Source organism: Nuphar pumila, chromosome 5 (assembly GCF_984573655.1).
Source record: "Nuphar pumila chromosome 5, dmNupPumi1.hap1.1, whole genome shotgun sequence".
Classification (NCBI taxonomy): domain Eukaryota; kingdom Viridiplantae; phylum Streptophyta; class Magnoliopsida; order Nymphaeales; family Nymphaeaceae; genus Nuphar; species Nuphar pumila.
The window spans coordinates 17,945,768-17,962,214 of record NC_143253.1 but is presented as its reverse complement, the minus strand read 5'-3'; the positions used below and the strand labels follow the sequence as shown (position 1 = coordinate 17,962,214).

Here is a 16,447-nt window from a genome sequence, read left to right as displayed (position 1 = left end):
TATATATATATATATATAAAGTTTCATACTATAATTATGAATATCAAAGTGCATTACCATCTCATTGCCCCTCTTAGTGCTGGAACAATTAGGCAAATGTTGGTTGTAAGCATCTACTACGTTCATCTGGTGGACAGGTACAATGGAATAGTATGCAATGTCATTGCCACTGTCACTCCAATTTTGCAATCACTACAACAAAACATAGCTATAGCCTATAGCGCAGTCAAAAACTGCCACTATAGCCTTATGTGAATGCCACTGAATCCAACAAGGGTAATTTGTCGCTAACACTGTAGGCGTTGTCTCTGTTTGGTAACAGTAGCCTTTTTTTTATCTATAGAGGCAATTATAACTGCCGTTGTAGGGCACCTATAGCAGCATTATGAAATTGTCGCTGTTACCCTACAGTGGCATTTACAACTGCCACTAGTACCTACAGCGACAGTTTAAACTGCTGTGTAGGTACCCTATAGCAGCTTTTACAAACTGCCGCTGTTGACTACTCAGCATCAGACAACCAGTGACAGTTTGTAAACTGCCACTATTTCCAGCCTACACATTTTTTAAAAAACAATTGGCTGTAAAAAATATAATACATAAAAAAACACAAAAACATAACAGTTTGGAACATGCCCAACAAAGTATAGTTGTTGAACCTCTTTTTAAAGGGGTCTTATTCTGATTGAACATCTTTTTCAGATGTTCAACTTGGGAAGGATATTAGGAGCCCTGCTGCTTCTACCCTTGTTACTGGAACATTCCCAGCGAAAACTCTCATTACTGCAAGTATCTAAATTTTTCATTATTTCTTAGAGAAGAAAGAACCAGTAGCAAATTTCATCAATGTATAAAAAAACTTTATATATTCGCACCTGATACAGCTTCTTCAGCAACCTTTGTGTGCTGCTCTACAAGATTGTCCTTAGTGGTCATATCCAAGAGTGCTAATGAAAGCTTTTCATTCAATGTGTTCACCTTCTCTTCTGATTCAGTCAATTTTGCATATGCTTCTAAAGAGATTTGGACAAAATTTGCATTCTTCACAGCATCCTGCCAAAACAATTGAAGCAATCCCAGTATAAAGATTACAAGTGAAAATAGAAAAGAAAAAGAATCAGCTGGCAATGGGTAAAGTGTTGACAGTTGAACGTGAGATCTATGCAAGATTAGCCTTTGCCTTTTGCATTTGTAATTTTATAAACCAATATATAAATATTTATTGATAAAGAGAAAGTGAGTCATAATCATTTGTGACATCAATTTGATTATCAACTTTGCTCCAAACAAGGCTCATAAGTTATCCTTTTCAAGTGCTATATATCATGTTGATAAACCAAGTAAAAGTCTGAAAAGCTGGCACATGATCCCAAATTATTGTAGACAATAGATAAGTGGATTCACTTCTATGAGATTCAAAATATGAAGTCATCTAAAGTCATACAAAATATAGTAACTTATATACAGAAGAATGTGTGTGAGAGAGAGAGAGAGTTAAAATGAAGAACATAAAAATTGTCTTACAAGTTTTATAACTTTCATATTTCCAGATAAAGTATTGAAGGTGGTGGATTACCTGATCCTCCTGCTGATTGCTTGAATTTGCCAAAGCTGGCCCAGTAGACTCTGTCTCAGCTGCAGCCTTGTTAGAGCTTGTCTTTCTCCAAGTCCAACTCCGATGATCCATGAATTAGATCCTGTGAATAAACAAATAAATACATACCCACCACAACTTCATAAGGCCTTCCCAGATGCCAAATTATACAATTCACTTTGTTGTTTTGCAAACTCAGCAGGAGAGAGTAGCCATGATTCCAATACATTTCTTTTAGGTTGCTTTGTACTAAAGCATTTGGGGAAGCTTGTAGTAGTAAAGAGCGCAACACATTGGCCCTAATACACAATGTTGGCAAACTAATTACTCTACATATAATTAAATGCAATTGATTTTGATTCACAAGGTTTCAATAACTACCCTGCCTGACTTTCATCAATTTTCTCAAGACAACTTGAAACACACAATAGATGTGAGCACACTAGAGGCAGCAAGAATCAACACAGTTCCGAATAGAAAGACCAATGGAAAGGAATCGGGGGCATGCTACAGAATTATCCAAAGTGAAAATGGGAAGTTCATAGGATTATTAACACATGAATGGCACTGTATCATACAAATTGCAATCAACAATTCAACATATAATCAGCCGTCAGATATATGAACATCATCTTTAACAAAAGTTATTACAACAACAACTACGCCTTCATCCCAAAACAATTGGGGTCGGCGATATGAACCAAAAAAGAAAATCATTTTGGGTCTTCCACATGAATCCTTCTCCTCCAATCATTTCTATCCAATGCCATGTCCTCGGTGAGGTTCAAAGCATTCATATCCTTTCCTATCACCTCCATCCATGTCTTCCTAGGCCTACCCCTACCTCTTTTAACTAATATATTTTCCCATTTCTCCATCCTTCTAACTTGAGCATCATTAGGCCTTCGCTGAATATGTCCAAACCACCGTAAACGATTCTCTCTCATCTTATTTTCAATGGGTGCAACGCCTACCTTCTTACGTATCTCCTCGTTCCGAATCTTATCTTTTATTGTATTTCCACACATCCATCTCAGCATATGCATCTCAGCTACACTCATTTTTTGAATATGATGTCTCTTGGCAGCCCAACATTCCGTACCATATAGTAAAGCGGGCCTAATAGTCGTCCTATAAAACTTTCCCTTCAACCGCAATGGCATTCTACGATCGCACAACACTCCAGTTGCACTTTTTCATTTCATCCACCCAACTTTTATCCTATGATTTACATCTCCATCAATTTCTCCATACTTTTGAATGATAGATCCCAAATATTTGAAACAATCATCCACCGGTATTTCTTGCTCACCAAGCTTCACTACACTCCCATCACTACTTCGTTGCTTACTAAACCGACATTCCATGTATTCTGTCTTACTCTTACTCAACTTAAAGCCTCTTGCTTCCAATGTTTGTCTCCATAATTCTAACTTAGCATTAACCCCAGCTCTAGACTCATCAATCAAAACAATATCATAAGCAAACAACATACACTGTTAAAATATATATATATATATATACTTATATATATATATATATATATCCGTATATATATAAGTATATGTATACATATATGTATATATATACATATTCTATTGAAATACCCGATAGGGGTATTCTTGTAATTCTGCCAATGTACCTTTTTACTTTTTATTTTTATCTTTTTCCTTTTTCACTTTTTCTTTTTTGTTTTTTTATTTTCTTTCTTTAGGATGACCACAAGGGGCCCCACTCTTTGTAGTCGTTGGGGCCCCAACGGTCAGATTTCTGACCGTTGGAGCTCCCAACGACTACAAGGGAGCCCCCTTGTAGTCTCTTCTTTAGTGCCTCCCTCCTCTATAAATAGAGGAGGTGTTCTCCTTCTCATGTATGGGTTTTATACCCCTCTCTTCCTTTCTTCATTAATGTTCAACTTATGACTTTAAGTCATTTCCATATTTGAGAGTTTTTGTGTGTGCACATTCGGTGTTTGTGTTCTTGGCTCTAGTGGTCACTCTTAAAGAGTGACATTTGCTCTATTGGTGCTTCCGCCCTTTTTCATTACATACACCACGGCACATTTTCTTGAATTGATTTCGTAAGCTCATCCATCACTATAGCAAATAGGAAAGGGCTTAAAGCAGATCCTTGATGTAACCCAACCGTTATAGGAAAATTGGTTGTTACCCCTCCACAAGTGCGAACATTGGTTATTACTCCTTCATACATATCTTTAATTATACTAATGTACTTAAGAGAAACACCTTTCTTCATCATTGTCCACCAGAGAACGTCCCTAGGTACTCTATCGTATGCCTTCTCCAAATCAATAAAAAACATATGCAAATCTTTGTTCCTCTCTCTATTTCTCTCAATAAGTTGTCTAAGAAGATGTATAGCTTCCATAGTTGATCTTCCAGGCATAAAACCAAATTGATTCTCCGATATCATGACAACTTTCCTCAACTTAGACTCAATCACCCTCTCCCAAAGTTTCCACAAAGTCAAAAGTTATTAACAAAGCAAAAAACTGAGTCTCAGGCTCGATGTATATGTGTACAACATTTACAAGGGATACATTAATAAATAACAATGGAAAATCCAAAGAATGACTTTGGACTTTGTGGAAATAATTTTTTGGAAAAAAAAATCATTTCAATAACCTTGAAATCATCATCCAAGGATCTTTTAATATATTTTTGAAAATCAAACTTAGCACCAGGAGATACATGAACCTACAGAGAAGAAAAATTATTAAAGAAAATAATCTTGCTTGAGCAGGTCTATGTAAATTACAGAAAGCAGTAAAAGGAGTCATGTACATAAAACTCAGTCACAAAGCCATGACGCATCGTCAAATAATCTACTTTTCTGACTGACTTGAAGAATTGGCGGAAGAAATATGAACTGATACCAGTTAGATCATGTAACAAATTTCTCAAGTTCATCTTTTATTTTCTGAAAAGCATGAGAAAATAAGCATGCATTTTCCAGACCAATGTCTATTAATTTCATTAATTTTTGTATAACTTCAACATGAATTTTAAATCATATGTGCATTCTGAGTTGTGCATCATTGGCATCACATGATTCTCAGTTAACTAACTTTCTGGGCTGCATAGAGAGAGAGACTTGCATGTGGACAGAAAACCACACCTCCGCCAGCAGCTAACCTTCTATGAGTTGCCACAATGCTTGAAAACAGAGAGTTAAGTAGCCTTCTATGATCAGGGGTATCAGTTTTTTATTTATCATGACATGGCAGCATCGCATTTTGCACACCTTCAAGAACACAAATTTTGGCAATGTAGTTCTGTCCAAAAGTGAGCAGCAAGGAGATAAACCCAAGAATCATAAGCTATGCCAACAATCCAACAAAAATTCAAGTCATAGTTATTGGCCTGCTAAGCACATAGGAAATGTCCCATGCAAAAGAAAATGCATTTCTAGAACATGAAAACAGTATATAAACAAAGAAAAACTGATATAAGCATACCAGACAACCTTCTCCAGAGTCATTTGTTTCTATGTAAGCCACTGCAATTACAACATAAAAAATATAAGTACTAAGATATTCTTCTATCCAAGCCAAAAAATGCATTATTTACCTACAGAAAAAACATAATAGAATAACAGATTAAATATCCCTAGCAGCTCCTCACTCCCTTTTGTAGGTTAACAAGAATGAGAATGGACAGTGCTACTTCTTAAATAAATAAAACAGAAAACAAGTACTCTCCAAACCATCAAACTAAGAAACATAAATAAGTTCAAGGGGAAAGAAAAGCACATAGCTTGCATTAGGTACCACTAAAATCAAAAGCAACAAACAAACAAAAATTCCAGGAGTGGAACAAAGAAGCTAAGTAATTTTTATCTTCTTTTTCATTGTTAGTATCTTCTTTTCTGCTGTTTACAATTTGTTCTTGGAGGAACAAATTAAATAGAGAGAGAAAAAAGGAGAGAGCTAAGCTCAAAATAAAACTAATCATTTTTAATAAGCATTCTCTGAAACCTGCCGATGCAAATAGAGAAGACCATATTCTGGACAGACATGTATGAAACTTCCAACAGATCACACGAATAGACATTTCTTCTTCCCAATTGCACCAAAAACCAAACAAGAGCAATACATACCAACAGAATCTGAAGAACAATATATAACACACCAAACAAAACTCAAAAAAAGCAAAAAAAAAAAAGAACACAAACATCATTCTTTCTCTCTAACAGAGAACACCAACATGGTTGTTTTTGTCCCATACCTCTCCACCAAGATGATGAAGACCCTTCTCCAACAGCAAGGAGATCACTATGATCACAGCACACACAGTAGTCATTGCCCATGTTGGTGTAAACTCCAAAGTCCTAGAACCAGGAGCAGCAGGACCAGCCATTCACACCCCTCCAAACTAAACCAATCTGATGCAAACTCAGACTCACAAAAGAATAATAGAAAGGGAAACCGAAGCCTCTGCAAATCAAGAAGCTACAACGGTGCAGACCCTTAGATTCCTGAACTACCAACGAAGGAATCGGCATCACGATTCTGAATCAGGGCTTGATCCAAACGAAAACCTCTGTTCCGATGATCAGAAACCGTTGAAGAAATCCCAACTGCAGAATCAGAACCGCGATTACCCCAAAGTTCCGAACTAGGGCTTCCACTGCGCGGAGAAGAGAAGCCGGTCGAGGATTAATTAGGGTTTACGGAGAGGGTTTCGGAAGGGAGGGGATCATCGGAGTGGGGTTCCGAAGGGAACGAGGGCTTCGACGCTAGGGTTTGGAGGGGACAAGAGGATTCGGGCCTCTTGTGAGGGCGCAGGAGGTCAGCTAGGGTTCTGGAGAAGCCATTCGGCAGCGCTTAGCGCCAAAATGGGAAGGGATCACGCGCGAAAAAAAAAATGAAAAAATCATAGTCTTAGGCAGTTTTGAAATACCGTTGTAGGCCACCAATTGCAGCTTCCGCCGCTATTCCATCAACAGTGGCAATTTTCCAAATTGTTAATTGTACAAACTGACACTCTTTCTATATTTTGTTGTAAGGAATTCATTGAAAAACATGGTACGGTAATCTTTCTAACAATCCTTTAAACATGTTAAAATGCTTAGGCTCACAATTTGGCATTTAACCTCATGTAACCAGATATCTTTTTTTTTTTAAGCATGGACAACCACATCCAAGTCATCATCTACACATTATTTATAAGGGCATCATATTACCAACATAACGAAGTCTTATTCATTAATAAGTATACGATATTTTTTTATAAAATCTATAACCACTTCCTTCACATATGCTTACATATGTTTTGGTTATCACATGCAACTTTGCATTCCAATGAACTTTTCATACTGACTGATGCTTCTATTTTTCATCCTTTTCTTCTTATTATTATTATTATTCATTATATCCCTTGTGTGACCTGATGTACATAGTTATACGTGAAAAGTTATGCATTGGGTCACGTTTAAGGGGTCTTTTGATTGATATGTGCTCTCATATCTAAACCTGAAATTATCAATACACGAATTAATACATTAAGGATCGCAAATTCATGTTTTCATATAAATTAGATCAAAACAATGAATCAATTTCCATACTTTCAACAAAACTAATATGTCATCAAAGTTTTTTTTTCTCTGCTTCACTTGACTTAAACTTGCATATAGGTGTGCAAGTGAATTTTCCCTCCATGCAAATTCATCGACATGATCCAGGACTTTTATAAGTAGAACATAAAATGCGGGAATTATCTTTTCAACAATGTTGATAAATGCACAAGTGCCAAAGAAATTGAACAAGAATATCTTCAACTCCTTTTCCAGCCTATGATCAGCCTTCCCTCCCACACAGGGTATCTTCTAGTTCAATTTCATTGCTCTGTTATTGTCATATGTCCTCCTCAATCATGACAACTTTAAGCTATTACCTTCAAATATATCCTCGGTTGCTCCCAATAAGACTTCACATTCGTAATTAAAATTTTCAAACCGAAATGCATTTATGGGCTTATCGTAGCACTTTAATCAATTGATGCATGTCACATCTTCCAAGGTGATGGTCAACTTAAAACTGAAGAACTAAAACCTATTCATTGCAGGATTTCAAAATTGCACCATGGAATCTATGCGACTATGACCAATAGTTCATTGGTGCAAACTTCAAGAATTGTCGAAAGTGCATTTAATCTAGTTAGTCCTTGGTATCCTCTAATATCGTTAAAAACCATTTATATGCTTGGAATCAATAGAATCAAGCATTGTGGCTCTTTTGTTATTTGTGGATGTGAATCCTAAAATGGCAATAGAATTTGCATGGATTCAATCACATACCATATATCAATCATTGAATATAACATTAAAATTGATTCATTTTAGTATACTGGTTATAATTGCACACATTAACAAGAATTTTTATGGAATCAGTCACATATCACACATTAATCATTAAATATAACACCAAACTTGATTCATTATAGTGATTAAAATTAATCATTCACAACACACATGCCACATATTGTTTTTTTTTTTCCAGATAGTGAGCTACAAAATGTCATGAAAAATAAAAATTTTAATTAAAATAACAATATAACAGTAAAATGATGATTTTATTTTTTAATTAAAAGAATGATTAAAGTAGACAATGTTGGTATTCCAACGCAATAAAAATCACTTCAATTGTATAAACAAATCAACATTTATAACAAAAAACTCATAAGTAAAGGTCTATAATCTAGCATATATATATATATATATATAATTGAATAAAGGTCAATAAATGACTATAATCTAACATAAAACCAAAAACCTATATCTAGATAATTTAATATAAATATCTATTGAATCTAATTTTCAAGGTCTACAATCTATCAAAAGACCTATAAATAAAGGTCAACCTCTTTAATCTATCATCTAAAACTTGAGTGTAAGTTTTGTATCTAGAACCGCACACATCAACAAAATATTGACACACTATTGCATACATGTCAATTATTGAATGCCTGATCATGAATTGCAATATTCAAACTGGTTATCTTACAAACATGTTTCACACACATACTCACATATCACAATTTAATTATTGATTATAACATTCAAAATGATCACAAACATCTTACAAATATGTTTAACTATTATATATACATCAACATATTTAAAAAGTACTTGTTCATGAGCATTGAACCTTGTGACATGTTCGTGCGAGCATGCACTTCCTCCTCTATTGGATGGTTTTTTTCCTCCCCCTTCTCCACCATCTTCTCATTGTTATCCTTTATCTTAGCCTCCTCTATTTGTTAAGGATCCTCCTCTACTCTCTCACCAAACACTACTTGACTCTCTACCTCAACCTTTGCCACTTTTTGCTGAGGTTCCTCAGCTCTCTCACCACCAATGACCTCACTCTTTACCTTAGTATTGACATATTTATTCGCTTAAGGTAGGTCTTTTTTTTTCTCTACACTGTCCTCCACCTTAACATTGGCATCCTTACCTTGTTAAGGTTCTTCCTTTACCCTCTCCACCCCCACAATGTCCATCGTCTCCCTTTCCATCTTAGCATTGTCACTGTAGTTTGCTATGTCTTTTGCTTTCTTCAACCGGACCTTCAGGTTAGCAACTATTGAGGAATCCAAAGTCAATGGCTCTTACACTTTTTAATCAATGATTGCTCACTAACATCCCCCTCTTTAGTTGCTTCTTGGATGAGAGGCTTGATTGTAGACACCAATGAATTAACCTTATTTGCAACAAAATTTGTTCTTATTGAAGCCTCATTTTTCAATAAATGTGTATGATGCTTCTTATTTTATCATAGCAATCTCAACCTTATCTTACTAATGCTACATTTTTTTGTTAATTATATTGAAAACCCATGCTCTTGGACATAAAGCAGGTTCTACCTCATAGTATGAAGGATCAGACAACATGTATTATTTATGAAAAAACAATATTTAAGAGAAAGCAACTTCAGTATATTACACAAGGTTTATGGTAAAGAAAGCAAATTCAAATAACATTTTTTTGTAGCATGTACATATCCTATCTCACTCTAATCCTAAAGTAGGTGTTGGTACCTACATAACGGTTTTTGTCTTCGTGATCATTTTTTCACTCATCATCTTTATAATAAAGGAGGAACAATCTCCTACACAACCAAATTCAAGGATACAAGTAAACAATTAAACAACGGGGATTCACATGAAAACGAATTACAAAAAAGAAACAAAATAAGCTATTTAAAATACATAAATATATCATTGTTTCATAGTCATATTTATAATGCAAGATAAACAATCAAATTCGAGAATAGAGACATATCAAATTAAGAAAAAAAATAGAGGGCAATAGAGATTTACATGAAATTGAATTAAAGAACAAAACATACTATGCTATTTAATATGAAAAAATAACTTGAGAACCATGTTATTGTTTTTCAAAATAACTTATTCATGCAACTATTTTAAAAAATAGTAGATTCAATTGTTACAAAGAACACAATTTGTAATTATCGAAATATCACTTTGTTGATGATATGTCAGACGCTCAAAACTCGCTTGATGTGCAGTTGTGTGACAGAGATAATGCAAGAAAAATGTCATCTCACCAGAAAAACTTGTTGGGGACCACATAGGTTGGGGACCATAAAACCCTCCTTAAGAACCCTAATTTTATGCAAAAAATGGTCCTCTTATGCAAAACAAAGTTTTGATAGTATCATATTTAATGCATGTACATATATTTGCAAAAGCTACATGCGAGGATGAGGAGATTCATAGAAACATCATGAGAATATTTGTGAATCTCATGTTGAATATGCAAATGTTCAAAATGTCTACAACTGCGGTCATAAGTTTTGCATATACAAAGGATATTCACGAGTCTACTCACAAATGTCAGGAGTACATTCACAAATGTGTAGAGGACATTCACATGCGAAGGTAAGGACATTCATATATAGAGATAAGGATATTTGCATCTTAATAATATATTTTTTATTTTAACAGGAGACTCGTATATAATGCTTGTTAATGTCTAACTTTGCATGTGTACATATAGACTTTATGTGAGTTTTTAATTAAAGAAGGTGTGCATGGTATCTAAGTGAAGGTTGTGCATTTGCAAATATGTGATGTGAACCTGCAATCAATAAGTAAACATGCGAAGATAAGTTGGTTTGCAACGCATGTTTCTGAAAGTCAGGACACACATTTGTGAACGTAGGCATAGACTTTATGTGAGTTTTTAATTAAAGGAGGTTCACATGGTATCTATGTGAAGGTCGTGACATTCGCAAATGTGATGCAAACCTGCAATCAGTTAGTAAATATACAAAATTTAGGGACATTCATAATAAATATTTATGAATGTCATACAGTCATTTGTTGACATATATCTTGACTTTAAGCGAGTTTTTAGTTAAAGAAGATTCACATGATGTTTGACATATTGTATTTATCTCTTTTTGTTTTGTTCCAGATTTCATGTAAAAAGGAAACATTTTTTCTTTCTACGTAGGTGCACCATGGGTTTTGAACTAGGGTTGTGGTTCCAAACAATCGTGCGTCCTACCACAACACCGCTTCACCATTTGTTGTTTGATTTTGCAAAGTAATTCCCTATATTCTTTCTTGTGACGTTTCCTTAGTTGGTGGATTTTCGCATTTCCACATGGGTCTTTTTTCAAGTTTTCCTGTCTCTGCATTATCTTATATTTAATATGCTTCGGATTTCATGTTATAGCCCTAGAATATTCAAATTTCTTGAATTATTTTCGTGAACCGGGCCAGATCTTTGAATCTCACTAAAGTCTGAATTCAAGTCCCGCTTCGAGTATTTGTCATCAGATTCACACTAACTAACTCGTAAGCATTGAAATTGCATTGAATATGACCAAAAACCATATTATTTCACACAAATGCACATTATTATTCATTAAATATTCCTTAAAACTCCTGGGTTTACATCCTTCCCCTCTAAAAAAAAAACTTGTCTCCGAAATTCATAATACATATCAATCAAATAGTTTAGGGTACTTGTCCTTCATCACAGCCTCTGGTTCCCACGTGCATTTTTCTAAGCCATGGTGCCTCTATCTCACTTTGACTAATGGGACGGTCTTGTTCTGCATCACCTGCTCCCGGCGATCCACAATCTCGATCGGTCTCTCTTCTACTATCAGGTCCTCTTGCACACTTATGTCCTCGAACTGAATCACATGTGAAGGATCCTGAATGTATTTCCTTAGCATCAGTACATGAAATACATTATGAATCCTGGCAAGCTGAGAGTGTAGTTCTACTTGATACGATGTCTCGCCGATCCGCTCTAATATTAGGAAAGGTCTGACATATCTCAGACTCAACTTCCTATTTTTGCCAAACCTGAAGACGCGCTTGGTCGACGATACCTTGACAAACACTGCATCCCCCACTTCGAAACTGAGCTCTCTGCGTCACTATTCCGCATAGCTTTTCTGTCGGCTTTGTGCAGATCAAAGTCGATCTCATATCCTTTATATCTGCTCTGTGTAATGCTGAAGTACCATTGACGACTCAACTACTCTCTCGCCAACTTCATTCCAATGTACCAGTGATCTGCAAGGCCGAATGTGCCATATCGATGCTTGTGTGGTAGTTATTGTTGTAGGCAAACTCTGTTAGTACCACGTGAGCATCACATTCTCTTTTCTAATCTAGCATATAGGCACGTAACATGTCCTCTAGTGTCTGTATGGTTTTCTTTGATTGTATGCCGGTCTGTGGGTGAAAGGCAGTGTTGAACTTCAACTTAGTGCCCAATGTCATCTGTAATTGCCCCCACAACCGTGAGGTGAATCGAGGGTCTTTGTAAAAAATGATCGAGACTGACACTTCATATAGTTGTACTATCTCCTGTATGTACAATTTGGTCAAGCTTCCTAATGATTGACTCTTCCTTATCAGTAGAAAGTGTGTCAATTTAGTAAGTCGGTCAACCACTACCCAAATAGCATCATGATTCTTGCGAGTCCGCGGTAGTGCTATCACAAAATCCAGTGTGATATGCGCTTACTTTCATTGAGGAATTTCCATCAACTGCATTGTTCTTCCCAGCCTTTGATGCTTAATCTTGATTTGTTGACAAGTCAAGCACTTCACGATGTATCTTGCAACATCGCGCTTTATTCCATTCCACCAGTACTCATGTTGTAGATCTTTGAACATCTTGGTACTGCCTGGGTGAATGGTGTGCTTGCTCTTGTGTGCCTCGGTCATTAATTCCTCTCTAAGTTCTGGATTGTTTGGCACCCATAGTCGATCCTTAAACCATATGCTTTCGTCTTTCTTACGCTGGAAAGTTGTGTCCTCCTGCAGAGCCAATGCCTTTATATTTTCGTACTGCAAGTCCTCCTTTTGTTTAATAATGATCCTCTCTTGCAGTTTTGATCATGTCGCCAGGCTTGCCATCTTGAGTATACCTCGATTGTGGGAGAATGACTTCCACTTTATGAACTCAGAAATCATCTTCCATCTGATATTTACCAAATTAGCCAAATTTCTACCAGCCTTGACACTAAGGGCATTTGCGACCATGTTTGCTTTCTCGGGATGGTAAGAGATAGTGAATTCATAGTCCTTTATGAATTCAAGTCATCTCCTCTGCCGCATATTGAGCTCTTTCTGTGAGAATAGGTACTTCAAACTTTTGTGATTGGTGAAAACTTTGAACTGTTCTCCATACAGATAGTGCCTTCACACATTTAAGGCGAATACCACGGTCGCCAGCTCCAGATCATGTGTGGGATAATTTCTCTCATGAGTCTTCAATTATTGTGATGCGTAGGCAATGACTTTGCCATATTGCATCAGCACACAACCCAACCCAGTACCAGAAGAATCTGTGTACACCACGAATCCTTCGCTCCCATGTGGTAAGGCTAACACCAGAGATGTGGTAAGTTTGGATTTACGGATTTGGAAGCTCTCTTCGCTTTTTTCATTCCATTCGAACTTCACCCCTTTCCATAAGAGTTTTGTCATTAGCATAGCGATTTGGGAGAAGTCCTGAATGAATCGCCTATAGTAGCAAGCTAATCCCAGGAAGCTTCAAATTTCGCTGACATTCTTTAGTTGTGCCCAATTCATTACGGCCTCAACCTTGGTGGGATCTACTGAGATTCCGTCTTTCAAGATCACATGCCTAAGGAACATGACTTCTTTAAGCTAAAATTCACATTTCGAGAATTTGACATATAGCTGATGTGTCAAGAGGGTTTCTAAAACAATCTTCAGGTGTTCCCTGTGTTCCTTTGTATTCTTCGAGTACACTAGTATATCATCAATGAAGATGATGACAAAAGTATCCAAGTATGGTCTGAATACTCGATTCATCAAGTCCATGAATGCAGCTGGGGCATTCGTGAGTTTGAATGGCATCACCATGAACTCATAATGCCCATACCTGGTTCTGAATGCTGACTTAGGGATATCTTCATCCTTTATTCTCAACTGGTGATATTCCGACCTCAAATCTATCTTTGAAAAGACCTTTGCCCTTTTAAATTGCTTTAATATGTCCTCGATACGTGGTAGTGGATACTTGTTTTTCATGGTCGCTTGATTCAACATTCGGTAGTCTATGCATAGCCTTATCGACCCATCTTTCTTTTTCACGAACATGATCGATGCTCTCCAAGGAGATGTGCTAGGTTGCATAAAACCACGCTCCATCAACTCTTGCAGTTGCTTCTTTAATTCCTCCAACTCTGTTGGTGCCATCCGATAAGGTGCTCTTGATATAGGTTTTGTACCCGGCATTAGTTCAATTCCGAATTCTACTTCCCGCTGTGGAGGTAATCTAGGAAGTTCCTCTAGAAATACGTCAACAAAGTCGCAGACGATTTTCAGATCTTCAATCGGTGTTGGATTCATTTCTCCTCCGATCACATTGACTAGAAAAGCCATATCTCCCTGGTGGAGATACTTTTGGACCTTAAGGGTCAAAATAACCCTTTTTTTATTCCTGACCTTGCCAAACGGAACTCAACCTCTAGCATATTCAGACGAGACAGGATGGCCTTTCCTTCTCTACAGAGGACTCTGGCGTAATGTTCAAACAGCCAGTTCATACCCAATATCACGCCATACTCGGTCATATCAAGAAATATCAAATTGACTGGTAAATTGTGTTCTCCTACAGTAACATCTACTTTTGGCATGTAGTTCACACAAATTTTAGTGAATCCTATGGGGTTATATACTACTAGTCCATGATCCAATTTTTCTGTGGGAATTCTAAGTTGTTTTGCAAAATTTACATAAATAAAGGAATAAGAAGCTCCACAATCAAACAATATTGGAGCAACTTGACCGAAAATAAACATAGTACCTTGCACCAAGTCCCCTTTTTGTAATTGATCGGTCGAGGTAGCGTAGACTCGACCCGCTACTCGTTGTTGAGCCGCTTGCGACTGTGGTGGTGGTGCTCGGTGCTGCTGTGGCGGTTGTCCCTCACTCTCACGCCTTGCATCATCACCCTGCTTCTTCCGATACTCCTTGATGTAGTGTCCCATTTTCCCGCAGTAGAGACACCCTCCTGTCTCATGGGGACAATGCTGACTGGGGTGGAAGCGGTTGCACTTCTGGCACCTCTGATTCTGCCCTGGCCTGAATCTGGTGCCTTGGTTTCTTGGTCTGATGGTTGAAACGTCTTTCACCAAACCTCTTCTTGAACTCAGGTTTATGAACCCCAGTTCTATTCTTTTGCGACCTCTGCCCCTCCTTTCAGTCATCGTCGAGGAGAGTCACAACTTGGATAGTAAGGGTAGTTGATAACAAGTCAACGTTCCTTGATATTCCAAGTGTTAACTTTGATAACTTAAAATAAAACTTGTATCACAACGAATATAGTGATTTTACCTAGATAGCCGCGTCAAGGGTCTTGGGCTCTTGAGTGTACAGACGGTTCCTCAAACCCATCTTTGAGCCTCAGGCAAACTTCATAGCCTGATCTTTGTTCAAAGTGTACACGTTCGGACAATAACATTTCAAGCTATGGAACTTAGTGATGTAGTCTGTCAGGGACATCTCACCCTGCTTCAGGTCCAAGAACTCATACATCTTCTTTGCCCTCTCATGCTTTGGAAAGTAGGCAGCGTTGAAGATTTCCATGAACTCCGCCCAAGATATAGAGCCGTCCTGGAACTTGACTGCCCTAGTGGTCTCCCACCACTTTTCGGCGTGGTCCTTGAGACGATAAGTCCCAAAGTCCACCCGACGCTCCTCAGGTACCTCCAGTATACAGAAGATGCGCTCGATCTCCTGGATCCAACTCTCGGCCGCCTTCGGATCTGTCTTTTCGGAGAAAGTGGGAGGGTCCATGAATTTTTTGTAGGACTAGCCCCACCATTAGCATTCTTCTTATGGGCCAACTGCTGCAGATTGGCACCCATCTATTGCATGGCCGCTGCCTACTGGCCTACCACCTCGGCCAAGTTATGCAATGTCATCATGATTTCATTGCAACAGTTTAACCAAGTCATCTATTTGAACAAACAAAAAGGTTGTCACACCTCTTATTTATAATTTTGTATAAGTGCAATATACAATTATATATTTTTACCTCTAAGTTATAAAAACAACATTATAGCATCCTTACAGAGCCATCGCGGTCGCTGGAAGAGCCAAGATCTCATATTTTCCAATTCTACTCTGATACTAAAGTTGTAACACCCCAACAAATTAGACGGAAAATTTTGGATTTTTTTTTGAAATAGCGGAAGTGACAAGTCCAAGTGTTAGGCGAATTATAGGGTAACAGAGAAGTACGAAAAAACATCACATTCGTTAATTAAAGCATTAATGCCATTAATTATATTTCATAACTGAA

The 16,447-nt window shown here is 37.2% G+C and overlaps 1 protein-coding gene across 1 annotated transcript; it reads right to left on the bottom strand.

Moving 5' to 3' along the window:
- Positions 1-15,546: 15,546 nt before the first annotated feature.
- Positions 15,547-15,939, bottom strand: LOC149836982 (uncharacterized). The gene has a single exon (XM_090007941.1). It carries the CDS (start codon positions 15,937-15,939, stop codon positions 15,547-15,549), a length of 393 nt encoding a protein of 130 aa, XP_089864067.1.
- Between the last annotated feature and the right edge of the window lie 508 nt (positions 15,940-16,447).

Bases quoted from the DNA above. Each gene is read 5' to 3' on its own strand.
- LOC149836982 (XM_090007941.1), bottom strand. From the start codon at position 15,939: ATGGACCCTCCCACTTTCTCCGAAAAGACAGATCCGAAGGCGGCCGAG.